General features: G+C 40.4%; 1 protein-coding gene across 3 annotated transcripts in view; it reads left to right on the forward strand.

Moving 5' to 3' along the window:
• The window catches only part of LOC126484026 (uncharacterized), a 250,502-nt gene that overhangs the window by 93,972 nt on the left and 128,948 nt on the right, over positions 1 to 27,582 (forward strand). The window contains exons 3-4 of one of the 3 annotated variants that reach the window (XM_050107359.1): positions 23,128 to 23,342; positions 23,427 to 24,018. The exons of the other annotated variants lie outside the window; for them this stretch is intronic. Coding sequence (XP_049963316.1) covers positions 23,128 to 23,342; positions 23,427 to 23,440 — 229 coding nt within the window. The 3' untranslated portion in view covers positions 23,441 to 24,018. Of the gene's footprint in view, positions 1 to 23,127; positions 23,343 to 23,426; positions 24,019 to 27,582 lie in introns of those variants that run through there. 3 annotated transcript variants of the gene reach the window in all.

Raw genomic sequence — 27,582 nt, forward strand, 5'->3', positions numbered from 1 at the left:
GAAGGTCTTTGATTTTTGCTGCTGCGCGGAAAACGGTATTCACTTTGTTTCGTGAGAATTCTCGCGATCTTGGACGTCGGAGGACCCGCGTATGGCAAGAACGCACAGCCCATTGCTTCTTCATCCGGTCTCTCTTCTACGAGACGACGATGCTGCTCGGCTGACAACCCGTGAAGACTTCATATATAACGTACATTAAGCATTATCCACTGCTTTCACTAATTTTGACCTGCATATCTTCTGAAAAGTGGAAAACTGTTTGCCACATGACATCAATTGCTGAATAAAGTCATTCACAAGCAAAGTGTCTGTATGCCACACTATTCAAACTGTGATCACTACTGTCTCTGTAGGAAACTCAGTTTACCCCTGTCCAGATCCTTCACAAAGTTGTAAGAAGAATCTACCTCAACTTCTTTGTTCAGCTGCAACCATTCAGTACATTTGTCACACTTAGATTTCTGAAGGGCTTTCCTAGCTGCATAACCTCCTATGTATGTCAAAATAGGTAACATTTTAGGTGGAACATCATCCATACCGAAGGTGATGTCTATAATATCAGAAAAATACAAATGTCAGTATCAGAATCTAGCTACAGGAATCGTGTGTTTCAAGTGTACATTATCATTTTGAGCTGCATACAGTACATCATTTTTGAATCTTAATTTTCTTTCATTTTCTAAAACTTAGTCGTAACTAATGTAGTAATTTGCCCCACTCAGCTGTCGGTAGCACCCAAAGCGGGCCTCTAAATCATCACTTTGAAATTTTCCTAGCAATATGTAATCAATGTCATATTTCTCAAATAAGTATGGGATTATCTGCAGAAAAGATTCAGTTGTTAATATTAAAGACTGGAATGTCTGTGATGTTAAAGTATCAGTTATTGGAACAGATACTCCCCAGACTTTTAGCCAATGGCACAGATTATTTAGAAATGTCACCTGATTGTCTGTTGTCTTCCTGATGGCTTCTCTATAAGCATCATTGAATCTCTGGCCTTCAAATACACTTCTGACATTCACAATCTTCCAACAGTTCACAGTCACCTGAAGGAAAGTTACTGTTTGATTTATCTGCTTAGTAACATTAGGCATATCCTTCGTTGCATGTTTAAAAGCTACTATGTTATTATAATTGAAAATTTTCAAAGCTAATTTTACATTTTGTTTCTGAATAGGCAATGGATACAGCACTCTACCTGATAGTGTGTGGCCATATTTGACTAGAATTTCTTTCTTTCTCATATGCCAACTCCAAATGCTTATAGTGTGCTGTCAATATTACTGAATGGCCAGTCATGTCAGAAAACTGTAACACTTCATTAACACTTCTTTATGTCTGCCAATTGTTCCTGATACATTTCAGAATATGTACAGTAACAAACATAAAAAAAGTTTCCTGGAAGAATCTAAAGGGTGTTCAATAATGGGTTGGAGAATTCTGCTGGGGTGAACAGTTCGTATGCCTTCCTGTTTACACTGTTGTTATCTGCTATCAGACTAACAACTTTGAAGCCCACTCTTCCACCATGCTCAGAACATTACTGATCAAAGATTTCAGCTCTTCACTTGTCATATTAGCTGCTGGTATAATTGCTACAACATCAACATATTTAGACAAAAGAGAAGAGACCATAAAAACCTGTGCTGTTTTGGCACACGTCTCCGGATGAAAAAAGCACTCCCATGTATTGAGCTAGATTTACATGAAAGCTGTGGTTGCATATAAATCTCATCTAACAACAGAGTCACTGACAACGCATGTTTTTTTTAAATAGTTTACGCTGTTTTCTAAATAAGGCATTGTTTAAACTGATGAAGTGACTAACTGGTAATTACAAATTAGTTTCTGCAGGGTTCGTGGGTGGGGTAAAAACAGTGCATACAACGCCTTGAGGAAATGTGATTTAATGACAGAGTTCACATACAAGCAGCATGCCACTATCATGTTGTTATTGCCATAGTGTCTGTTGTTTTTTGAGATTTGTGATACATGGAGTTGTTCTACAGTAAATTTCAGTTGTGCATTTTCATCATAATTTTGGATAATCTGCAGGCAATTGACAGCACACTTTAATTTATCTGTAACACTAGGCAAAATTTCCCCTTTCTCAACCACTGAGATTACATTTTGTAAAACGTTTAGGGAAGTAATTTTCTTCACATCATTGATGGATCCATTAATTGCAAAATGAATTCCTTCACTAAAATTTACCCTAAAGCTCAATTCACTATCAACAGTGATGAATGCAGTAACATAAGGTATTCCCCTGTCTAATCCCAAAAGATATTCAATTTTCCATCGTCTCTAATCCCAGACCACTTGTTGCTGCTAATTTTCTGGCCTTATAGAAACACAGAAATGTCATTGAGACACGAAAGTGAATTTTGTTGGAGGTGTAAGTTGTTTGACTCAGTACTGTCCTGAATAGCTTTTTGAAGATTATCGTCTTCCACATCAGCAAGGCGCCTCACTTCTGTAATTGATTTAGAACAGTACGAGTAAGTGTTGGGAAAAATAGTTGGCACAGCATTTTCGGTGAGTTTTGGGATTATTCTGGGAAATTCTTTCAGTTGTCCTCTGTCCATAATTATGTCCACTCGAATTGCATATGATTCATTGAAGTGTTTTACACAAATATTTGGCCGTTTTAGTTTGGTTAAGTGTGTTAGGATATTTCGAAGCCACAGTGCACGTCGACTATCGTCAGATGGCAAAGAAAATGTAGTCGTTCTCTCGGTTTCGGAATCATTATTCGACCGATAGCCGAACACGCTACATCGACATGGCATTTCAAGAGTCCCAGATCTAGAAATAAAATGAAACAGTATTTCAATACATTACCTCGAAGTTACAGTGAGTTTGAAGATCTCGAAATCACGTCAGGATAAACACATACAGACGGTTAGAATCTTCTAAAGTAGTAAACGAAGATGCATTTGGCTTACAGTTATCAATGTTTCGCACACAACACCGTAAATGTAACAAATTGTGGATGTATCACCACCACACAGATTAGATTATATTAGTACTTGTTCCATAGATCATGAATACGACACTTCGTAATGATGTGGAACGTGTCAGGTTAATAAAAGGTGTCTATACAAGATATTACATTACACAAAATATTCCATGGCACTCAATATTTTTAATTTTTTTGTGGGGTTGGGAAATTATCCACTTACTATATCCAAAAAGAAATTCTTTTAATTCCCTTTTAAATGGTATATGGCTATCTGTCAGACTTTTGATGCTATTAGGTAAGTGACCAAAGACTTATGTGGCAGCATAATTTACCCCCTTCTGAGCCAAAGTTAGATTTAACCTTGAGTAGTGAAGATCATCCTTTCTCCTAGTGTTGTAGTCATGTACACTGCTATTACTTTCGAATTCGTTCGGATTGTTAATAACAAATTTCATAAGTAAATATACATATTGTGAGGCTACAGTGAAGATTTCTAGCTCTTTAAGTAAGTGTGTACAGGATGATCTTGGATGAGCTCCAGCAATTATTCTGATTACGCTTTTGTGCAAAGAACACCCTTTTACTTAGTGATGAGTTACCCCAGAATATGATGGCATACGAAACCAGAGAATGAAAATAGGTGTGGTAAGCTAATTTACTCAGATGTATATCGCCAAAATTTGCAATGACCCTAATAGCATAAGTAGCTGAACTCAAACGTTTCAACAGACAATGCATACACCTAGAAATTTTGAATATTCTACCTTAGCTACCGATTTCTGATCGAAGTCTATATTTATTAATGGTGTCATTCCATTTACTGTGTGGAACTGTATATACTGTGTTTCGTCAAAGATTAATGAGAGCCCATTTGCAGAGAACCACTTAATGATTTTCTGAAAAACATCGTTTACAATTTCACCAGTTAATTCTTGTCTGTTGGGTGTGATAGCTGTACTTGTATCATTGGCAAAAAGTACCAGCTTTGCATCTTCGTGAAAAGTCATTAATATATATTAAGGTCAGCAGAGGACCCAAGACCGAACCTTACTGCACCCCATTCTTGATTGTTCCCCAGTTTGAGAAATCACCAGTTTTTTGCGTATTATGTGAACTGTTTATTTCAACTTTCTGCACTCTTCCAGTTAGGTATGATTTAAACCATTTGAGCACTGTCCCATTCATACTACAGTACTTGACCTTATCTAGAAGTATTCCATTATTTACACAGTCAAAAGCCTTTGATAGATCACAAAAAATCCCCACGGGTGACCCCGGTTACTCAAGAGCATTTAATATTTCATTAGTGAAAGTATATACAGCATTTTCCGTTGAAAAACCCTTCTGGAAACCAAACTGACATTTTGTTAAAACTTTATTTTTACAAAGGCGTGAAGCTACTCTACAATACATTACTTTTTCAAGAATTGTGGATAAGGCAGTCAGAAGAGAGATTGGGCGGTAGTTGTTGACATTATACGTATCCCCTTTTTTATGCAGTGGTTTAACAATGGCATACGTCAGTCTGTCTGGGAAAATACCCTGCTTCAGAGACCTATTACATATGTGGCTAAGAATTCCACTTATTTCTTGGGAACAAGCACAATATACATATACACACGCATTCTGTTGATGCATTATTTAGAATTCACTTTTTGTAGTACCAAAAACCAACGCAGCAAATAGCAATGCAATGCACACGTTGCTTCCTCTAGCAAAACAAGATGCTGAGTGTGACGTCACGTTCACGCGCCGTGGCCTGTATTTCTCGTTGGCCTCGGATGGGTAGAAGAGGCTGCCAGGGGTACGTCGGTCGCTGCCGTGGTTGGCACCGTTTGCTTTCAAGCAGGCGGGTCCAACCCTAAACCTATCACGCGCGGTTAACTGGCCAACGACCAGGCCCTGATGTGCAATTTTCCCTAAGCTAGGAGGAGGGCCAGAGCTAGCCTCTGCGGCAGCACTAGTAGTCCTACTTGTGGCAGCTGAGGTGCTCGACGTGGCCGGAAAGCCGGCCGGCGGCAGCAGGAAGACGCGCGCCAAATAGCGCCAACCCACAGCTCGCAATCCTCGACGACGACGACGACGACGACGACGATTTAGCCCAGTGGCTGTAGTAAATACAGCCCCTGGTGTCTTAATCTTCCTGCAACGTCACTCCCGATTTTTAAAAAAAATCAGGAGCTCCGAAGCCTTAGCCTTCGGTACACACAGCTCTGAACCACCGTGTGCCCGAATGGACTACTTCCGCAAGCGGATTCCTATGGTTGAGAAACCGTGCGATGGAGTGAACTAGCGCAGCGCAGCTCAGCTCAGCCCAGCACACGCGTCCGCTCACTCCGACAGCTACTCAGTGAATGACTCACACTAATTATCTTCCTTGGCGTTTTCTGCTCCCTGAAATAAACATTGTAATATTTATCTTCAAAGGGATAAATTTGAGAGATACGAGTAATTTTATTTTCTATAATTTTAGATGGCTTCAACAGAAGAAGAATGGTTACAAATCGCTGCTGGTTTTGAGAGTAGATGGGATTTTCCAAACTGTATTGGTGCTATGGATGGAAAACACATAGTCGTACAGGTTACCAAGAAAGAAGGCAGTGTGTACTTTAATTATAAAGGGAACCACAGTATTGTGATACTGGCACTGATTTGACCCGACTACAGAGTTATATGCTTCGATGTGGGCAGTAATGGTAGAATATCTGATTGTGAAGTTTTTAATAATTGTAGACTGTTAGAATGTCTTGAGTCTAATTCTTTGAATGTACCAGTTCCTCGAAATTTACCTGGTAGAACTGTGCAGATACCTTACGTCATTGTTGCTGATGATGCATTTGCTCTAAAAAATTATATTATGAAACCCTATCCTTTTAGAGGCCAACCAGTGCAAGATTGTGTGTTTAACTGTCGGCTATCTAGAGCAAGAAATGTGTCTGAAAACTTTTTTGAGCTTGTATGCACACGTTTTCGAGTATCACGAACGCAAATTTTTCTAAACCCAGAGAAATCTAGGCAAATTGTCAAAGCAATTTGTTCTCTTCACAACTTTTTACTCACAGTAGAGAGTTATGCCCCACCTGGCACATTTGATTCTCAAGATTTACAGACGCAAGGAGAATGGCGCAAAGACATATGGACAGAAACGAATATACCGCTGGAACCAATAAACATACATAATTGGCCACAGATGGCCAAGGAACTCAGAAATGAATTCACAAACTACTTTGTTTCACCAGAAGGGGAAGTATCCTGGCAATACAGACGCCTTTAAATTTCAGTTGATTTCTGATGAGAGTGTAAACATAAATACATATGTAATAATAGTAATAAATACTATATGCAGAATATTGTATTTGTTTCACTTACCATATTATGTTCGGTTTCTTTTGGTGTGTAGGAACGAAACATAAATTTTATGAAATCAAAGAATTCCCATTTACTTTTATATAAGTCGACTGAACTTTGTCAACTTTTCCTTTTCTTCGATTTATTTAGTTCTTGATTATAGTGCGTACGCAAAAGGTGGATTTTTTTCCCCCGTATTTCTGGCTCTGTAGTGTCGAATTCTGACGCAATAATTTCCAATGCGCCTTGTTTTTTTAACCGATTTTTGAAGTCAATGTGTTGTGTGTCCCACAACACGGGAAAACACTCCACTCGCCGAATAAGCCATTGTGTTTTTTCACTCGTCCACACGAACTTCAAGACTGACATTTCGTACTGTGTACACTTCTGCAAGTTCCGAAAAAACTTCCCCGCAACTGGCAAGTCCAGCATGTAATTGCAGCAAGCTACGGAGAAACGTTTACACTAGCATACGGAAGCTACTTCTCCAAGTTGACGAAACTTGCGGAAGTCAACTTCATGCGGGTATTTCCACATGCAAAGAACTTGCAGTAGTAGTTTCTGCAAGCGACTTGCGGAAGTTTACTTGCTAGTGGACATGCGCCTTAAGAAAATCCATTCCTTGGAGGACGCTTGTAGTCAAGTGGTGCACTACAAAAAGATTTGCCACGAGAGGATTAACCTGGCACATAAACTCTAATATTACCTTACGCGTTATATCCGTGCTTCTGCGCGAGATCGCCCTCCCCCCCTCACCCCGATTTTCGTCCTCTGAATTTTTAGCGTTGGTGCATGCGCCACATGACTTAACTACCTGCTCTGAGATAGCGGACAGCTGACTTCCCTGTCCAGAATAGCATTGACTTTAATGTCCCCAGTTATTATGTCTTCCATGGGGTGTAAATAATGTTTTTGTTTGATTTTCGCTTCTTCCATCAGCATAGGTACTCTACATCATCATAATCTAGCATTCGAACGTGACTGTTACCGGTTTTGTATCCGGGAGGAGGGGTAGTCACATCTACTTTCATTCTTCGTCAATTATGCGTGCTGTTCGATTGTTGCGCTCGCTCTAGGTGTGGCGGGCGGATCCCAACAACCTGTCCATCCTCTTGTGCTTGGTGCGGCACGTAATTGTTCTGGAACTGGTTTCCGTTTCCACGGTTACCGCTGAATTTTCTGTCGTATTCATTTTGGCTATTAAACGTATTATTCCGGTACTGGTTATTGTATCTACGGTTACCGTTCCAATTGCCTTTTTGCCCAATATGTGTGTTGGAACATTTGTCCATTATACTGATGTCGATTATCATTACCGCGCCAAATATTTGGCCCCCGGTTCCGATTACACTGGTCAACACTCCTTTTCTTGCCAAGGATATTTGAGTGGCTTTAGGATGGGTTAGTGGTGCTGAGGACGAATATAGCAACCATTTATGCAGTTTGGCTCTAGTTTTTGAGATAATGCATGATTTATTCAAAAAATTAGAAAAAATTGCTAATACTGAACTCGAGCGCTACAAACTACAATGAAGAAAGAAAATAATCTTTATAAATAGCTTCTATGAAAACCTGATAGGCATTTGTCCACGTATAAAACATAACTGAAAAGTTTCTCTATAAGTATATCATTTTCCGTCCATGACGAACCGCTTCCTGCACGCTTTCCTTTTATAGGTCTCTTCAGAACAGTCACGTTGCAGATTCCAGCAATAATCTGCCATCATATGCCTGTCCCATCTTCCTTTATATCTTTCCTCTATTCCTTTCATATCTTGATGGAACCGCTCTCCTTGTTCCTCACTGAAATCACCTATATTACGAGGAAATCGATCCAAGTGGCTGTGAAGGAAGTGCAATTTTATGCTCATGTTAGCTCCTAAGTTTTGAAAGTTAGTGAGCATGTTTTTGACCAGTTCCTCGTAATTGGGAGCTTTATGATTGCCCAAAAAACATTTTACAACAGCGACGAAACTGTTCCAGGCCGATGCTTCAGTGACAGTCATGACACTTGTAAAATTGGTATCGTTGATGAGCCTGCGAATTTGAGGACCATCAAATATTCCTGCCTTAAGTTTTTCACTACTGAGTCCAGGGAAGGTATTGCAGATGTATGTGAAGCAATTACCATTTCTGTCTAAAGCTTTGGTGAATTGCTTCATTAGTCCTAACTTAATATGCAATGGTGGAAGAACAATCTTGTCCCTACTAACCAGAAGTTCATTAATGATCTTTGCTTCACCAACAGCCATATGTTCCCTTGGAGGCCATGTTTTCTGCTTCCAATGTTCGTGCTTTGCCCTACTATCCCACATGCAGATAAAACATGAGTGCTTTGTGTATCCACTTTGTTGTCCAAGCAAGAAGTTCACCATTTTCAAATCAACACAAATCAACCACTGGTGCTGCATATACTGAATTTTCTGCAGAACCATCTTGATGTTAGCATATGCTTCACAAAGTTTTGTTGAGTGGGCAATTGTAATAGATGCGTAACGATTCCCATTGTGTAGGAGAACACATTTTAAACTTCTAGTGGAACTGTCTATGAAGAGACGCCAGTCCTCTGGTCTATATTCCGGCAGCCCCAATTCAAGTAAAAGTCCAGGTATATTGCTGCAATACACTATAACCTCTTCTTGGTTGAAGTATGGAAGAAGGTTTTCTTCTCTCGTCCGGTAAGCTGTTATTTTAACACTTGGATGAAGACAGTTCTTTTCCTTAAGCCTGGATGCTAAGAGTTCTGATGCTTGCTTTGAAAGATTGAGTTCTCGTATCAAGTCACTGAGCTCCTTCTGGTCGAACTGCTGGGGTTGTGTCTCACGTCCTTCGTATTCCGAACCACTACTTGTACATTCCTCGCCGTGCACATCATCTGATGATGTTAGCGTGGGTAATGTTGTGAAGGTTGGTACAGGAACATCGTTGCTGTGCACCACCGGTCTTCTTGCTGACTCCAAATCGGGATATTCCCACTTTCGTTTTTTGAACCTATTAAAACCTTTCACATTAACAATGCAAAAATAGCAATCATCTGTATGGTTCTTCTGCTCTCGCCATACCGTAGGCACTCCGAAGTTTAAGCTTTTCCTTTTTCGTTTTGTCCACTGCCGTAAGCACTCCACACAGCATTTACAAACTTTATGGGGTGCCCACGCCTTGTCTTGATCTCCAAGTTTAATTCCGAAATATGCCAGATATGCTTCCTTCACAAAAGGAGTGATATTCTACCTGTTCTTTTGAAGAACGTATTCACCACAAATGTAGCAGAACTCATCTGGATGGTTCACGCAAAGACGGCGTAAAGAACTCATGTTTTCCTAAAACAAAATTGCACAAATACTACATATTATGCAGAACTTTCTTGTATTTGCATGTCAATCACATCCAACAAACATCATTAATTGTTTTGTGTGAAATGAATACTCACCTCTTATTTGCTACGTCACGATGAAAAGGTTCTATCTCCTTGAAGCTGCACTGCACATGTGTGTGACTTACGACCATCGCCATTTTTCATGTTTACACTGAACGCTACCTATCGGCTGTTGCGGGGATTACCTCGGCCAACAAATGAATGTCGAGTACCGCCGAATTCAAATCTGCACAACCCTCAATATCTTCAACACACGCACCGCACAACATGCTGACAGTGTGATGTTTGCATGATGTAATCCTCAACCACACAGATGCACTCCCTGAGCACAATTGTTTAATAAAGATAGTACAATATCACTAATTAAAAAACAGGTAGCAAATACATTACACCATATATGGACCCTGCAGTCGATATTATCCACATGAAACTCTCATTTCCACAAATAACCTATATATCAAAAACCAGAGCCAATTTGGAAGAAGTACAAATATACTCGGAATGAGTATCATAACAATATCCCATTTTCGTTCAAACTTCCCTGGCAACGAAAAAAAAAATTATTTTGTAGAGCTGTGTTATTTACCGGATTACTGTCACTACTATTCTGCTGATTGTTACTTTGTGATCGCTCGCCGCTGTTCTCTTTCTGTTTACGCTAGGTCTTTGTTTGCTCTTGCGATATCACGAATTCTTCTCCTCATAGGATCGCTTGAAAACCCTCAATGCCATCTTCGCATTTTCCTACAGGGGCATGTTGGTACGCTGGCGGCAGCTTCATAAAACACAGTCGGGTTATTTCACTGTCCCCCGCAAGGCATATCTAAATGGTGTTTTTCTTAAATATTTGGTCAAAGAATTTTATTGCGCTCTTGAAGCCCGACTCTTCCATGTCTGTTTGCATCATTATTTCTTGCTTGATCCTGTCCTGTGGTACTTACGACCAGTACCGGTTCAAGAAAGCATTACGGAATTCATCGTAGTTTTGCATGACTGTGTTATCTTTCTCATCGTCTCTGCGACCATCCCCTCTAGATGTGTGCATACAAAAGCCATATTATTATTATTATTATTATCATCATCATTATTATTATTTGTTATGACCAATACGGTTGTATTCCTTCCGTGAACTGCTCCAGGAAACTACGAGGTTGGAGCGCATTGTCTTCTTCTTTAAATCATCATCATCATCATTTAAGACTGATTATGCCTTTCAGCGTTCAGTCTGGAACATAGTCCCCCTTATAAAATTCCTCCATGATCCCCTATTCAGTGCTAACATTGGTGCCTCTTCTGATGTTAAGCCTATTACTTCAAAATCATTCTTAACCGAATCCAGGTACCTTCTCCTTGGTCTACCCCGACTCCTCCTACCCTCTACTGCTGAACCCATGAGTCTCTTGGGTAACCTTGCTTCTCCCATGCGTGTAACATGACCCCACCATCTAAGCCTGTTCGCCCTGACTGCTACATCTATAGTATTCATTCCCAGTTTTTCTTTGATTTCCTCATTGTGGACACCCTCCTGCCATTGTTCCCATCTACTAGTACCTGCAATCATCCTAACTACTTTCATATCCGTAATCTCAACCTTATTGATAAGGTAGCCTGAATCCACCCAGCTTTCGCTCCCATACAACAAAGTTGGTCGAAAGATTGAACGGTGCACAGATAACTTAGTCTTGGTGCTGACTTCCTTCTTGCAGAAGAGTAGAGCGTAGCTGAGCGCTCACTGCCTTAGCTTTGCTACACCTCGCTTCCAGTTCTTTCACTATGTTGCCATCCTGTGAGAATATGTATCCTAAGTACTTGAAACCGTCCACCTTTTCTAACTTTGTTCCTCCTATTTGGCACTCAGTCCTTTTATATCTCTTTCCCACTGGCTGCATCATCTTCTTTAAAATGATGGAATTTTCGAATAGCAAGATACTGCTCATGATTGAATGCCATCTCCAGCTCTATCCGTTCTCGGCTGATCGGGTGTGACGAGCTCACATGCGTAACGTGGGAGTCACAACGTCGCCGTGGTATGCAGTTGGAAACTGACTGCATCACTGACTCTCTGTGTATTTGGTTGTTTGTATGCTTCCGGTACTTCGTACGGTGTTCGGCGATGCAATTCTGTCCTCTGTCGGTTCGTTCCTTCGCACTGCCTATCGTCTGTGTGCATGTGTACGGGTTCTTGCGTACTTGCTTGCGGTCACACCGGTATTGACATTTGTCTTGAACTTGTTTCGTCACCTAGCTCCGTTATTACACGTGTTGACTGCTGTCTCTGTTCAGCGATTAAACGTTAGCATTAGTGACGCGCCTGTCCTCACTTCCTTCTTGTGCCTCTGCACTGGAGCTGATCGACGCGTCTTTCCTCTAAACTTCTTTCTATTGGGTCATTCCATGTCAAATCAACACACTGATTCAGACTTGATGTCTCAGATTTCCATGATTTTTGGTATGCAGCGATACATCGTAGACTTATGGAAAATACCAAATTTCAGTTATGAAGCACAATTATCTTTGAAGGTATTAATTTTTAAAGATTTAAATTTTTATGAAGAAATTTCATGTTTTGGCACCTTTGGATGCCTATAGGCTGGCAACGAGTGATGATATAAACCTGAGAGTGGTCTCATTTTAAAGCTGTTGAATGGGGCTTTAATATGATATGCCACAAGGTAGGGGATACAATTTTTTTACAAATTGAAAATTTTAAATTTAAAAATTTCTCAAAAAGTGGCAATTTTAAAAATTCCAAAAAATCATCCAATATAGTTTGTAATGTCTTAAGACATATAGCAAAATTTTATCATGGGATCAGGAGATACAGGCCTTCAGAAATACACGTTTTGCGTAAAATATCAGAATTAGTATCGTTTCAGAAAATTTTGAATAGTTCATTGAATGAAACTAGCAACACATTACAAGGAAACAAGCAGTAGCTACTGCTTTTACATTTTTTTAATGGAGAAAGGTCACATAGACATGTAAGCGTAACATTAAAAATCCAATGTTACGAGTAAAGTTAAGGCCCGTTGCACACTTAGGATGGTCCGCGGACCCGCATGATGGTTCACGCAGTCGGGCGGATGCGTGTGGTTCTGTGTAGTCGAGTGAACGCGGTCTTCCCTGCTCTGTGCTGGATCTCATCTGTGGTGTAACACATCGTCCTGTTTGATCGGATGTATAGAGATGAACTCGCTCCAAGTAAAAGTCATTTCAGCCTGTATGATATACAAACAGAGAAATTCCACGCTACAGAGACGGTTTTGGATGCATCCTATGGTGGAAAAAAGATTTACGAAAGGAGTGTTCGTCACAATGTATTCCGAATTGCGCAAAGACGAAGACAAATTTAATACATATTTTCGTATGTCTATTCGTTGCTTTGACGAGCTTGTCGGTAAAATACAAGACAACCTGACATTTGAAAATCTCAAAAGGATACCTACTACTCCGACAGAACGAGTAGCATAAAATTACCAAATAAGCAGCAAAAGTAAATAAAGCAAAAGTAAATAAAGAAAACATGATTTTGCGACTGGTTGCTGCTTATTTGGTAATTTTATGGCTTACGGTCGCTGCACAACTTGGGAACCATATGGAGCCCACCATTCAGAACGAGTAGCAGTAACCTTAAGGTAAGAACATCAATATGTATACGGATGGCGATTAATTTTAATAATATATCTAATCATTCAAAGCTTTGCTACAGCTATGTATTACATTCGTTTGGCAATAGACAATTTTACATTTGTATTTTATTACTACTGAATTCCTATAATTTTCATAACATATCCCAAGATGATGATGACGTTGATGACGTTGTTTGGGCTGGAGAGGGATGGGGAGTCGCAACTTGTGTCTGTGCGGACGGATCCTCGCGGTACTGCATTGATTGGTTAGGATGCTGTTGGGATATTGAAGGTGGGGCGTAGGTAAAAGAGGTCGGTGGACAGTGGAAAGAGCTGATGGGAACTGGGGGGGGGGGGGGGGGTGTATGTTTAAATTAGCCTGAGTTGTTTGCTTAATCGACATAAGCAGTTGAAGTACCTGAGTACGAAATAATAGCTTCTGATCAACATTTAATGTCTTCACAGAGGGCAACAGCGAAACAAAGAATGCTCGGTCGTCGTCTTCCTCCTTTTCCTTACCATCTTTTAATAATGTAAGTAAATTATCTTCAAATTTTGTGTTCTTGATAGGCCTCTTCCTCCTGAAAGATTGTTTTTCGGTGTTGACATTCAGTCGGACATCATCGGTTTGTTCTTCAGAGGGTTCGTCTCGACTGTTTTCTGCGAGTGCATTGTTATACAGATCACCTTGCACGACCGATACTGAGTCAAAGTTACTCTCTGTTGTTGCATCTCGGAGACGGTCAAGAAAGTGTAACTGCTCATGGTAGATGTATTTAGGCCTCTTAGACGCTGCTGATCCGGACCTCTTTTGATTTATTCTAGTGAGGCTTTTAAAATAGGCATCCCGTGCAGTTTCCATCTCGTCTGGGTCTTGCCAACTGAAATAACAAGGCCGATAAGTCTTTTATTACTGAGGACGTGTACATGTATTATTTTAAGAAGGAATACATCTAAGGTTTTAGGTCAGCGTAGCAGACTTAATACCTAGAATTGAGTCTACTTTCCTCTGTGAATGTACATAAGTATCAAATATATGCTTTACACGTTACGGGTATCTTGGAAGCGAAACACATTTACAGATCTGCATTACTCTTATTTAATGGGTGCATCAACGATTGGACAGATTACAAGGCAGGTGAGTCACTATTTGAACTATGTTAAGAGAAGAATGCATGCCTGAGCCCGCAACAGACAAATGGAACAAAATTAGCCATGGTTTCCAAAACGTCGCCAATTTTCCTCATTGCATCGGAGCCCCGGATGGAATACATATTCGTCTAGTAAAACCTATCAAAAGTAGATAACTTTTCTTCAATTACAAGAATTATTTCTCCCATTATTCTTATGGCCATCTGTGACACTAACTATTGTTTCACGTTCATTGATGTCGGAGGATACGGAACTTTGATTCAAATATTTTTAAAAACAGCGTCTTTTGGAGGAAAATGGAAAATTAGCGTTACCCCCACCAATGTGACTGCAAGGTACTCACGACTCTCCAGTGCCATATGTTCTTGTGGCATTCGCATTAACACAACATGTGTTAAGGCCGTGTGCGCGAAAAAACATGACCCACAAGAAGAAGATTTTCAATTACCGACTTACCCGAGCCCGAAGGTTTATCGAATGTACTTTCGGAATACTAAGCCACAAGTGGAGGGTTTTTCACCGGCCCCTGAATGTCAATCTTGATTTAGCAGTATCTGTTGTCAAAACGTGCTGCATTTGCATAATTTTGTTCGAGTAAGAGAGGGATACAACTTTGAAGATACCCTGTATGTTACCAGCTTCGAAGATGTGGCAGAAACTACACCTGTCAGTAAATCGGGTAATACTGTACTAGGTAAATTGGCGGAATATTTTGTCTGTAGAGGAGCTGTGCCCTGGCAGGAATCAAAAATTCACTGAACAGAGGCCACTTATCTCAGTGACAGGCATTTGCGGTTGTGTACAGTTTTTCTACATAATCAATGTTTGTACTGTGCATAAACTGAACTTGTGAATGTCTATAATTCTATAATTGTAAATCGTTGTATTTTGTATAGAACTACAATAAAAACACAAGGAAAATATGCGTCTACTTACCACACTTTTTCTGATCTGCCTCGTTCGGACCTTCAAAGCCAAGTATTATATTTGCACAGACGTCTAGCCACGCCTTCAATCGCATTTCACGGTTCTTGTAGTCCCCATGCGATGGATCCCATAAGTGAGGCCTTCCTTCAACTTCGGCAATTAACATGTCTGTATAGATTTCACAATACATTCTGGAAACTTCTTAAATCACACCCATATTTACCACAATAGTCGAATGCTACGGCTGAAATGAGGTACTGTGCTTCTACTGCGTGCGCGGTATCCGCAGGACTGTGCACGCACCAACTTGTTTCTGTGTAGTCAACTGACGTGGAAGGTCCGCTGCGCGCAAGGGCTGCGCGGACGGCTCAGTCGCTTGCGGACCGTCCGCGTAACTGTGTGGTGCCCCATTCGAATACGTGACTACCAACCGCGCGCGGAACGGGGAGCGCGGACCATCCGCGTAAGGCGGGGGCCACACGAGCGGATTGTTTCCGCAACGGTCGACGACCTGCGGCTAGACGCAGAGTCCTGTAGCCATGCGGCTAGCTGCGGAATGTTCGTGCGGAGAGCCAAATATCTAGTCATCAATTTTTTTCGAGACAAAATAGTTTCATGTAAACGAAGGAAAGCTACATCCGTCCATGTAGTTAGTTTCTCATTACAACTTATACTTTTCGTGTAAAAAATTAAAAACCACAGTTTTGGAATTCGTCTGTGTTCTACGCTACGCAATCTCTCTCATTCGATTGTGAGGAAACTATTCGACGAAAAAAAACTGTTTTTACGCATATTATAGCCTGATATCACAGCTTGATAATGAACTGGTTTTCTTTTCGCTGCTGCCCATGGTTATCGTGATACTTCATAATTAAGTAAAATACAGCGCAAATTTTGAAAAGTTGGCAGTAAAAAATGTCTTCGCCTGCTACTTTGCGTTTGGTGCATTTGAGGTCGTATAATGCTGCGTACGAATTGTAGTAAGATATCGAAATTGTTTTTAACACTGGAAGGAGAGCCATATCTCTTTCCAGTCTCGAGTAATCGAGTGATGTACGAGGGTTGTTTTATAAGTAAGGGCCGTTTTTATTTTTAAAAGGAGATACAAATACTTCTGTAAAAAAACTTTTATTTTCTGATTCTACACACTTTTACCTATTTTTCTACATAGTTGTATGGTATGACAAGTGCTTAAATAAACAAGGCAACTAAGTTTTTAATTCCCTCTTCAAAGAATTCGGCCGCCTGCTCCGACAGCCAAGAGTTCACGGCCGCTTTCACTTCATCGTCGTCATTGAAGCGCTGCCCGCCAAGATGGTGTTTCAGGTACCGGAAAAGGTGAAAATCGCTAGGAGCAAGGTCGGGGCTGTATGGTGCATGGTCCAAAACTTCCCAGCCAAAAGAATCAATCAAATCCCGAGTCTTTTGAGAGGTGTGAGGCCTAGCGTTATCGTGCAGGAGCAAAAGTCCTTTGGTCAGCACGCCGCGCCTTTTGTTTTGAATTGCTCTGCGGAGTTTCTTTAGAGTTGCACAGTAGGCATCTGAGTTGATTGTCGTTCCTCGTGGCATAAAGTCCACTAGCAAAACACCGCGCCGGTCCCAGAACACAGTTGCCATAATCTTGCGCTTTGACAGCGTCCGTTTGGCTTTGACCTGGACGGGTGAGGTTGTGTGTCGCCATTCCATCGATTGTCGCTTGCTTTCGGGAGTGATATGAGATACCCATGTTTCATCTCTAGTGACAATTTGACTCAAAATGTCATCCCCTTCTTCCTCGTAACGAATCAAAACGTCCAATGAAGTGGCAAATCTCTTCCCTTTGTGGTCCTCTGTGAGGAGTCTGGGTACCCACCGAGGACACAGTTTCTTAAAGTTTAGGTTTTCAGACACAATTTTGTATAAAAACCGATCTTGAAACTTGTGGAAATTCCAAAGAAAGAGTGGAAATTGTGAATCTTCTGTCCTCACGAATCTTTGTTTCGACTGCAGCCACCAAATCATCAGTGATCACAGAGGGCCGGCCTGAGCGTTATTCGTCACGGACGTTTTGACGGCCATTTTAAACTCTGTAACCCATTGACGCACTTTACCTTCACTCATTGCATTCAAGCCATAAACTTCTGTTAACTGACGATGAATTTCTGCAGCCGATAGGCTTCTCGCGGTCAAAAAACTTATCACTGACCGTATCTCACACGCGGCGGGCGATTCAATAATCGTAAACATTATAAAGTAGCACAGCGATGCGTACACGTCAGCTACAGAGCTGCAACTTGCATCAGTGTGAACGGGAAGGGTGCCGGCAAGTGGCGCAGTGGCTTGTTGCGGCGTCCGCGCGGACTACGGGACTGGGTCTGAAAGGGTTAAGTAAGGGCCGTTCGCGCGTGTAAATTATTCTCAGCCATGAAAAAAAAATCTATTCATTGTAATAGGTAAAAATGGGTATTAGAAATGTGGGTTGGCAGGAGAGCCAACACCGTATTAGTAGAGGATGCCGAAAGGCACGCGTTTTAGCTCGCGCAGGCTGGCGTGAGGTCTGGAACAGGACAAGGAAATTAGAATTTAGAAAAACGGACGTAGCTGGTGGAATTCTTAACTTTAATCCGTTAATGGTGAACGTCGCTCTTGACTGTACATTAATCACAAGATCAATAGCAACTGATAATGGCGCCTTGCTAGGTCGTAGAAAATGACGTAGCTGAAGGCTATGCTAACTATCGCCTCGGCAAATGAGAGCGTATTTTGTCAGTGAACCATCGCTAGCAAAGTCGGTTGTACAACTGGGGCGAGTGCTAGGAAGTGTCTCTAGACCTGCCGTGTGGCGGCGCTCGGTCTGCAATCACCGATAGTGACGACACGCGGGTCCGACGTATACTAACGGACCGCGGTCGATTTAAAGGCTGGCGGTGACACCACAGGAAACATAATAAATCCAACAAAATCACTGAAAACATTTTTATTTACATTTTACAGAATGTCCATTGTAATGGACAAACAGTATCAACGGTTGTTTCATCCTGCATTGTGGAACATTTTGAAACAATTCCTTCCTTTGACAAAACATAGATGAACATTACATTTCTCACAAAATACACGAGTTTTATTCTTACAACTAGGCATTTTACACCTTGAAGCTTCTGTATTATCATGGTACTCAGGAAAATGTCCAGTAAGATCATTCCGAATCTCTGGTGCCGGACGAATCTCAGTTCTTGCTCTTTTTGCTTTTATGTCCTGTAAATCACTACTGGGTCTGCCAAGTTTTACTTTGGTACTAGTGCCCATTTTTACAAGAGCCTCTCCTATTATCACCTTAAAATGAAGCAAATCCATTGTCTCTTGCTCTCCCAGTGATTCAGTATTTCTTTTGTATTCCAACCAACTGTTCACACACGCTAAATCTACAGCATGGAACAACATTCTCAATGTCCACTTTCTAGATTTAATAAAAATCCTATACATGCTAATTAACATATCTATTTTGTCAACACCACCCATAGCATGGTTGTAACGACGTACAACTTCAGGCCGTGAGACAGAAACATATGTCTTTCTTGATTTTTCCCACCGCTGTACTTCATCTTGACTACCACATCCTACAACATTTGATGCCAGAACTACTGGTCTGTTGTCAAACCATTTACACATTATCACTGCTTCATTCATGCTCACCACTTCTTCAGAAAAACCACGCCCTTTCTTTTTCAAATCCTTATCACTGGTGAAAGGTACATTTGGCATGTGACATAGTCTTGCTGTTCCTGCTGCATATATATTTTTTATTTTTAATATTTCTAGTAAGTTGAATGTTGTGAAGAAATTATCAAAATATAAATAAGCATGTTCCCTGTGAATTCTCTTAACAAGTTTTAGAACACTAGATGCCCCTAAACCAAACTTTTTTACAAAAGTGTTTCAGATTTCTGGAGTATCTCCTTGGTACAACAGAAAGTCATAGCACAGACCACTTCTTCCACATAATAAAATCAGTTTTATACCCCAAGGTTTAGGCTTTCCCTTACAATACTGCTTTACTCCTAAATGACCTTTGAAAGGAATCATTTGCTCGTCAACACATAATTCTTCCTCAATCTGTAGTTCCAAACATCTACGTCTAATACAATCATAAATGGGTCTCACTTTGCAAAATTTGTCTTTGCAATTTTCTGGCCTTGCCAAATTGTCAACTACATGGAAATTTGATCCCAGTTGGAAAAATGTCTTTCTTGACATACTTTCCACAAAGAGATCTAAATGCAATGCTCAATCCCAATACATTCTAACTCTGGGGTATTTCAAGCATCCCATAATTATATAAAGTCCTAGGAAAGCCTTTATTTCCGTTACATTTGTCGGTGTAAATGTTTTCCCATGTTGCAATGCATACATGTTGGTTTTTTCAACCATATTTTCTAAGCAAGCATGAGAAATGTACTCTGAAAAATATTCAATGGGTGTCATATCACACTCTGATGGCTGCACTGAATACTGGTCTTCACCTATATGTGTGATTTGGAGTGTAGGCGATTTTCTTCTCCATCTAATATCACTTTTTTCAGTAAACACCCACTCAGATGGAATAATAGTCTTCAACATTTGAGTCCTGTGCATAAGTATGATTTTGGTCATCTTCTTCTGTGCTGCAACTATCGTCCTCCAGTTGTTCCTCTTCATAGTTTGTGACTACATCAGCACCTAAAAATGACAATGCAGTATAGCAGCAACCAGGTCAAAATATATATAATAGTCAGGTGAGATTGATTGTTTTATTATTACATACCAGGTCTAGTGCATTGTGGAATAGATTCTGCATCATCAAGGCCACTTTCATCGTTTTCTGAGAGCTCTAAGTCAGAAACCTCACCTGACATCAGCAAATCCAGTATTTGGGAAGCATCCCTCTCAATATGATATAATTCTGAAAATCAATACGTCAGATGTAAGCAATTTCATGAACAGTGTTGAAACAAGACGCAAATACCAAGTCTGAAGCAATAACATCAAGTACAACTACTGCAATATTGTACATAAATGCTTGGAATTTTATCCACTGAACTTTTGGTGACATAAAATAAATTAGTTTCGTCTCCTACGTTACAAAAAAAGGCGCAGTTGGATCACAGAAGTTATTTTCATATAGCAGAGATACATTACAAGCACACAAGTAAAAACAACCATTGGGACTAAATGTCCATTTCAATGGACATAAGTTTTGTAACGTCGATAATACAGTGATTTTCCGAAGCATGTATCTAATTTTGCTACAGAAAGTATCCAAAACCTTACTAAAACAAATAAAACTTAAAAACAAGGGGAACTCTAACCTTTAAACACGTAAAATCGGTCGAAATATGTACCTACCTTTTACATGCTTTCTCTGTGCGGCCATCTTGTCTCAAACAACGTCCAAATACTTCGTGACTTCACCACTAGATGGCAGGATCGCCCATCAGATTGAACCACCATCTGTGCTGTCAGATATGAGATATTACTCTCGGAAAGTAGTGTCCATTGAAATGGACAAGGAGTCTGAAAGGGTTAAAAAACAACCCTCGTATATTGGCGCTTGGCCGCAGCTGCCTACGGCGCGCCACGCTCGAGGCTATTCTCGCTCACAATGCAGTGTTGTGACGTGTTTATTTTCCGCATGTCGTCTATGAAGGCATTTACAGTCACAATTTATGTTAACGTTGCATCTTTAAAAGGTTCATCATTTTAAAAGTAGAAAAAGACATTTGCAGATTCAGGTATAGAGTTAGCTATTTGTTGTATGTGTCATTTTTTCTTGTCTACACTGTTTCATTCACAAAACATTAAATAACTATTATCAACACAATTTTTAAGAAAGTAAGTAAAGTCGACCTGGTAACTGTTTACCTTGCTATTAAATGACAATAGAGACGAGAAAAAGAAAACACTTTTCATTCTAGCACAGCGCGAAATGTTCTTAGAATGAAGATATTTCGCTTCGTAGCCACGAGGCGGCCAAGCAAATAGACTGAATTGTTCTCTCCTTTTTTTTTTAGCTGGTAGTCGCGATGGATACTCGACACTGTGCAGTAGTGGCATACGTAGGGTTAAAAATACTGAAAAAGAGAAAAATACACCGAAAGTACTTGGTGCATCCAGTAGTGAGTAGTCTGTTGTTGCAACGGGCGTTTTACGTTATATTTAACGAGCTACGAGAGGATGAAATGAAATTTTTCAACTATTTCCGAATGTCTTACTCAAGCTTCGATGAATTACATCACACGCTTAGAAACGCTTTACAGAAGCAAGACACGAACATGAGACTCGCCATACCTTCAATGGAAATGCTGGCTATAACTTTAAGGTAAGTGAATTCTAATGTGTAAGTATCCTGTCTCAGCCAAAAATTATCTCCGCTAAAATTAAAGAACCCAGTAATGTCTATCACTAGTTTTAACAACACTTTCATTGCAATTTTTTTTTAAATAGATAATGATTAGGTCAATAAACGAACAAGTTTAATTCTCTTTTCTTTATTGGTACTGAATGCAATGTTACATGTAAATCTGTCTCTTGAGAATAAGAAACATCAATTAACTGTAAATGAAATTAACAGAATGGACATGCAAAAAGGGAAAGTAAGTCCTTTTAATTCACTTTTCTGCAAAAACACTCTACTCAAGAGTCGGAATCAATAAACTCTGGTGAAATAGAAGGCGATTGTTCTCTAGACGTCAGAATTCTTTCAGCTCGATACTGTTGAGATTGCATCTGCACTAATTGAAGAGCTGCGCGCTGGTTGTACATATTTCCTTGTGTATGTAATGTTTGGAAATGTCCTGGGCTTACTGCATGCGTTGGTGCATGTTGCATAGGTTGCTGACACGCTGCATAACAGCCATGAAATGGTTGCGATTTTGCGTTTCGGATGCGCTGAAGTAGGCGTAAAACGTCCATACGGAATTCTAGTTTTTGATCTAAATCAAACTTACGCAGCGTGGGCAACAAGGAATCAAAAACGATTTGTCTCCGTCCTCAGCGGACGGAGAATGAATTGGAGGACTATCCAGAAATTTGCATAATTAGCTTCAAGATCTGTTTTCACGCTTCTCACTTTCGTTTTCTTTTGTGGAACTGATGAGCCTACTGAAATCTGCTCAGGTGTTGAGGCGTCAACTGATTTTACTGGATTGCCGGTGTCGTCTTCTGCGAGGGAAATTTCCAAAGGATGTTCCAAGTGCTGAATTTCGTCTTCCTGTAGACTTGAAACTGAATCTCTTGTTTCTAAAACAGGTGCCAAGAGCCCCAGCTGGTCAGTGTACACGTATTTTAATATTCTTACTGCTTCTGAACCAGATTTTTCACTTTCCTTACATATTTCCGATAATAGTCCCTAATGTTACGCCACTTTTGTTGTGCCTTCTGGCCTACAAAGGAGAAAAAAAAGAAACGGAAATTTAACGTAACAGCGCCGGCCGGAGTGGCCGAGCGGTTAAAGGCGCTACAGTCTGGAACCGCACGACCGCTACGGTCGCAGGTTCGAATCCTGCTTCGGGCATGGATGTGTGTGATGTCCTTAGGTTAGTTAGGTTTAAGTAGTTCTAAGTTCTAGGGGACTTATGACCACAGCAGTTGAGTCCCATAGTGCTCAGAGCCATTTGAACCAACCATTTAACGTAACTTTAAAATCTTTGACTTCATTAAATAATGACTAAATATTGAACGTAATTTTTATACATTTATATCTTTGGTTTTAGGTATTTGGCTACTGGTTGTCACTTAGTTGATCTGCACTATACATACAGAACAGGCAAGTCAACAGCCAGTGACATAGTGAGGAAAGTGTGCTGTGCGATTTGGGGCTGCCTGCGTGACAAGTGTCTGCTTCAGCCGACAGAGGAGGAGTGGAAGAATATTGCTGATGGATTCCAAATCCGTGCAAATTTCCCAAATTGCATAGGGGCAATCGATGGTAAACACATTCGGTTGGTCAAACCTAAGACGAGTGGTTCACTGTTTTATAATTATAAGGACTTCTTTTCCATTGTTCTTTTAGCAGTGGCAGACTAAGATTATAGATTCATTTTTGTTGGCATTGGCTCGTTTGGAAAAGATTCAGACAGCACAATTTTTGAAAAATCTACCCTGTGGAAACGTCTGACCGGAAATACATTGTGTATACCAGAGCCCTCTGGCTAACCAAATGCCACTGGGATAGTTACACCGTATGTGTTTGTTGGTGACGAAGCATTTGGACTCTCAGAACACGTACTACGACCATATGGTCGTAAAATGTTGACACGCGAGAAGAGAATTTTCAACTACCGTTTGTCACGGGCTCGTAGGTACGTTGAATGTTCCTTCGGCATATTGTCGAACAAATGGCGCGTGTTCCAGCGAGCCATGAATGTGAAATTGGATTTTGCTGTTGACATAACAAAAGCATGTTGTGTTCTGCATAATTATGTGCGCGAGAGAGATGGGCACCAAATTGAAGACACATTTATTGTGAATGGATTTGAGACTGTAACAAACTTGGATGAAAGAAGAAGTGTGTCAGCAATAAGAAACAGAGTGTAATGGCAAATTATTTTGTAAGTGAGGCTGGTGAAGTGCCTTGGCAGAACAGCAAACTCTGAGGTGTTACATAGAGCAGAAAATGAACTTTTTTATGCATTTTCCTTAATATTTACAGTTTTATTAATTTTATTGTTGTATAGCTTGTTATTATCGGTAATTACACCTGTAAATTCACCTGAGACTTAATAAAACTAACTAATCAGCTATTGTTGACTCTTTCATACACTATCCAGAAACTCGTTTGAGAGCAGTGCTTACTGAACCTGGTTTGTTTAACCCGTAACTGGTACACCTATAAATTGTAACACATAAGGTACATCTGGGTCCTCGGGACCCACCCAAGTTTTGAGTATATTTTGGTAAAAAAAACACATTTAAATGAAATTTAAATATGAAACTTTTATTAATGTTTTGTTACTAATGTTTTAAAACCACATTCCTCATTTATGGTCATACCTTAAAGATGTTACAAAAAAGGACAATAAACTGCATAAAATACGAAATGTGAAAAATATACTTTTGGAAAGTCCTGCACATCAGTTACAAATAGTAAGATAGACAACTGAAACTTCACGTTTAAACACAAAATGTACTATGCTTCACAACAGTAAGCCAGAAGAAAAGTTCAAAATCAATATAAAAATTTCTGCAGGCACAACTTTTGGATAAATTTTAGTACATTTCTCAGCTAAATGACTATGTGATCTTTGAAAATAGCAGAAATTATGACAAAATATTAGGTTTCAATTATACAGCATCTTCACCAGTCCATTTCAGTTATTTCATTCATCCAGACTACCGAAACAGTTTGGACATAAAGCAGTGGAACATTCCAAACATAATGGTGTTCGACATCTGGCACACGCCCGGGATGCTTTCCTGTCTTTTTTAGATGGGCACACTGAGCATCTTTTCCTCTTCGATTTAGTAGCACCAGCTTCACTGTGAACCTGGGATGTTCCTGATGCCTTGGAGGGGGTCATGCCTAGAATATCACAAATGGAATTTCGGATATCTTTTCTCAAAAATGGAGAATCCAATCTTCTTTTCATACAATCACTTATGAGTTGTGTACCTAGTTCAATGAGGAATTCTCTGCGTGTCACATCATCAGTATCTTCTTTCCCATGGTACAAAACAAAAGCATTTACACCTGCTATATCTAGCATAGTGTAGAAGACTGCCATAGGCCACCGCCTTGTTCTTCTAGAAGTCGTGTAATTATGCGTCTTTTCGTCAAGTGCGTCAACTCCACCTTTTGTTTTATTGTAGTCATGGATTATTTCAGGCTTATTTTCCACCATACATTCTCCATGGTGCATTGTCGATATCAGGTTGACAACCTTGTTCTTTTTGGGGACGTGTGAAAGTATTGTTACAGAACCAGAGTATCCGTAGATTGAAGAAGACACATTTCTGCCCTTTGCTGTTGAAAAGCTTGGTGGTAGCTCAGCCTTGTTCTTTCTCATGGTGCCAATATAAGTCAAATTACAGTTCGACAACTCATTGACCAACTCCACACTTGAGAACCAGTTGTCCCCTGTCACATTTCTGTTACTTCCCTTGATTGGTTCAACCAACCGCATGACAACAGCTGTTGGTAAGAGGACACGGCGCGGGATGGCTACAGCTGATTTTCCCGAATATATCTCTGCATTCAAACAGTAGTGCATTTTGGCATCAGCTAGAATAAATATTTTTATACCGTATTTCCGTGGCTTGGATGGAATGTACATCCTAAATGGACATCTACCACGGAATCCTACAAGCATTTCGTCAACAGTGACGTACTCTCCGACTGAATAGTTTTCTTGACAAGCTTCTATCAATGAATTGAAGAGCCAAGAGATGTGGTACAGTTTATCTGTGAGTTTCCTTGCGTCACGGGTTGCTGCATCATCAAAACGAAGGCAACGTAATAAAAACAGCAAACGTTTCAAGGGCATAGTTGCCCTAAAAATTGGTCTACCAGTGCCGTTTGTAGCATATAAACCATTCAGATCTTCGTTGTTTGACTTGAAGGCTCCCCACAAATAACAAAGACCTATGACAGCTTTTATTTCAGTACTGTCTGTTAGATTTGAAAAAGAATTCTTTTTTGACTCAGGTGGCAATGACATAATCTTTTCATTGGTTCTGAGTACTACCTCTGCAATCATTTCTTTGCTGAAAAGTAGTTCCCAAAATGCTAGAGGGGTCTTTTCTGTTACCTGTCTAGCTGCATTACGTATGCCAGGAAAGTGAATTGGAGCAATGATGTTGGTTTGAGAGGTTCTTCCACGTATGCTGGGTGTTGTTGACCACTTGAATCTGTTTCTTCCATAGATATAATTAGTTCCAGATTGTTCGTTGTTACTGTCTCCATCATCACTTTCATCACTTCCAGTTTCATGTTCACTAATTTCATAGTCACTGTCGCTTCCACTTATGTCTTCAATATCACTGTCCAATGGTTCGTTCAGATTATCTGTAGTATCTTCCTCGCTCATTTTTCTGAAGCACTACACCGTAAATCCAAGATACCGGAAATAATGCCACGAAAAGAAAACTTTCACTAACGGTACACCTGGGTCCACGGGACCCGATCACCTTTATAGAAACAAAACTAACAAAGAAACGCCTGCAACAATGTTGTGGGCTGGTAGCCAGTTGATTGTTAGGAGAGTACAGGGAGAGGGAAGTCAGTGCTACCACACACATCACGGAGCTGGAAAAAAGAAATTTCGCTCGGGTCCCTGGGACCCAGGTGTACCAGTTACGGGTTAATGCTCTATTTTTAGTGATTTATCACTCTATCCAAGATTGTAATTGTCCAAGGCGATCATGTGGCTTAATTCATGCGATGCAAAAGAATCGATACCATTATTGCCAATTCTTACATATTATTGTCCAAATATGCTGTTCTTTTCTATTGTTATATTTGTGCATTGTTGTTACATGATCAATGTGTAACATGTCAACAATAACAGAAATGCAGGACTTTCTCAACACTTATCATTGTTCAGAAATTTCTAAACAAAAATACTTAACGAGTTCTAGAAAACTAATTCGTTAACTATGTTGCAATTCAGAGTGATCTTTTAACCAATTGTATTATTCTAATAGTGGACGAAAAACTTACCAACGGATTTTTTCTCTGTGCTTAAATCATCTTCGAAATCATCGAATAATGCACAGCAGTTTTCATGCCATGCTGCATCCTTCTTATTTCTGTCCTTGTATTCCTCGGTCCTTACATCCCAAGTACAAGGCCTTTATTCCACTTCCATTATCGGAATCTCCATATCTATTTTCTCAATGTCTAGTGGGCACCTCGTGGAAGTCACTTTGTAGTCGCACGGAACGCAGCACGCTACTGCCTGCTGCAAATGGCCACTCTACTCCGCTCCCAGCACTGACTGCTGTCAGCTGGCCCTTCTCCGCACACCTGTCGCACCACCCGTGTGAAATGCCCAATTGATTCTCATGACCCATAGCGCTGCGTGTGCCGTAGCAGGTTTTTCCGCCTCGCTATGGGCGATGCGGCTGGCAAGAGGCAAAATTCCGCAGCCGTAGACGTTCCGCCCCGTGTGGACATCTATCCCATGCAGCCATAGCGGTGCGGTCATTTACTGCGCTTCTGACGTTCCGCA

Source organism: Schistocerca serialis, chromosome 6 (genome assembly GCF_023864345.2).
Source record: "Schistocerca serialis cubense isolate TAMUIC-IGC-003099 chromosome 6, iqSchSeri2.2, whole genome shotgun sequence".
NCBI lineage: Eukaryota > Metazoa > Arthropoda > Insecta > Orthoptera > Acrididae > Schistocerca > Schistocerca serialis.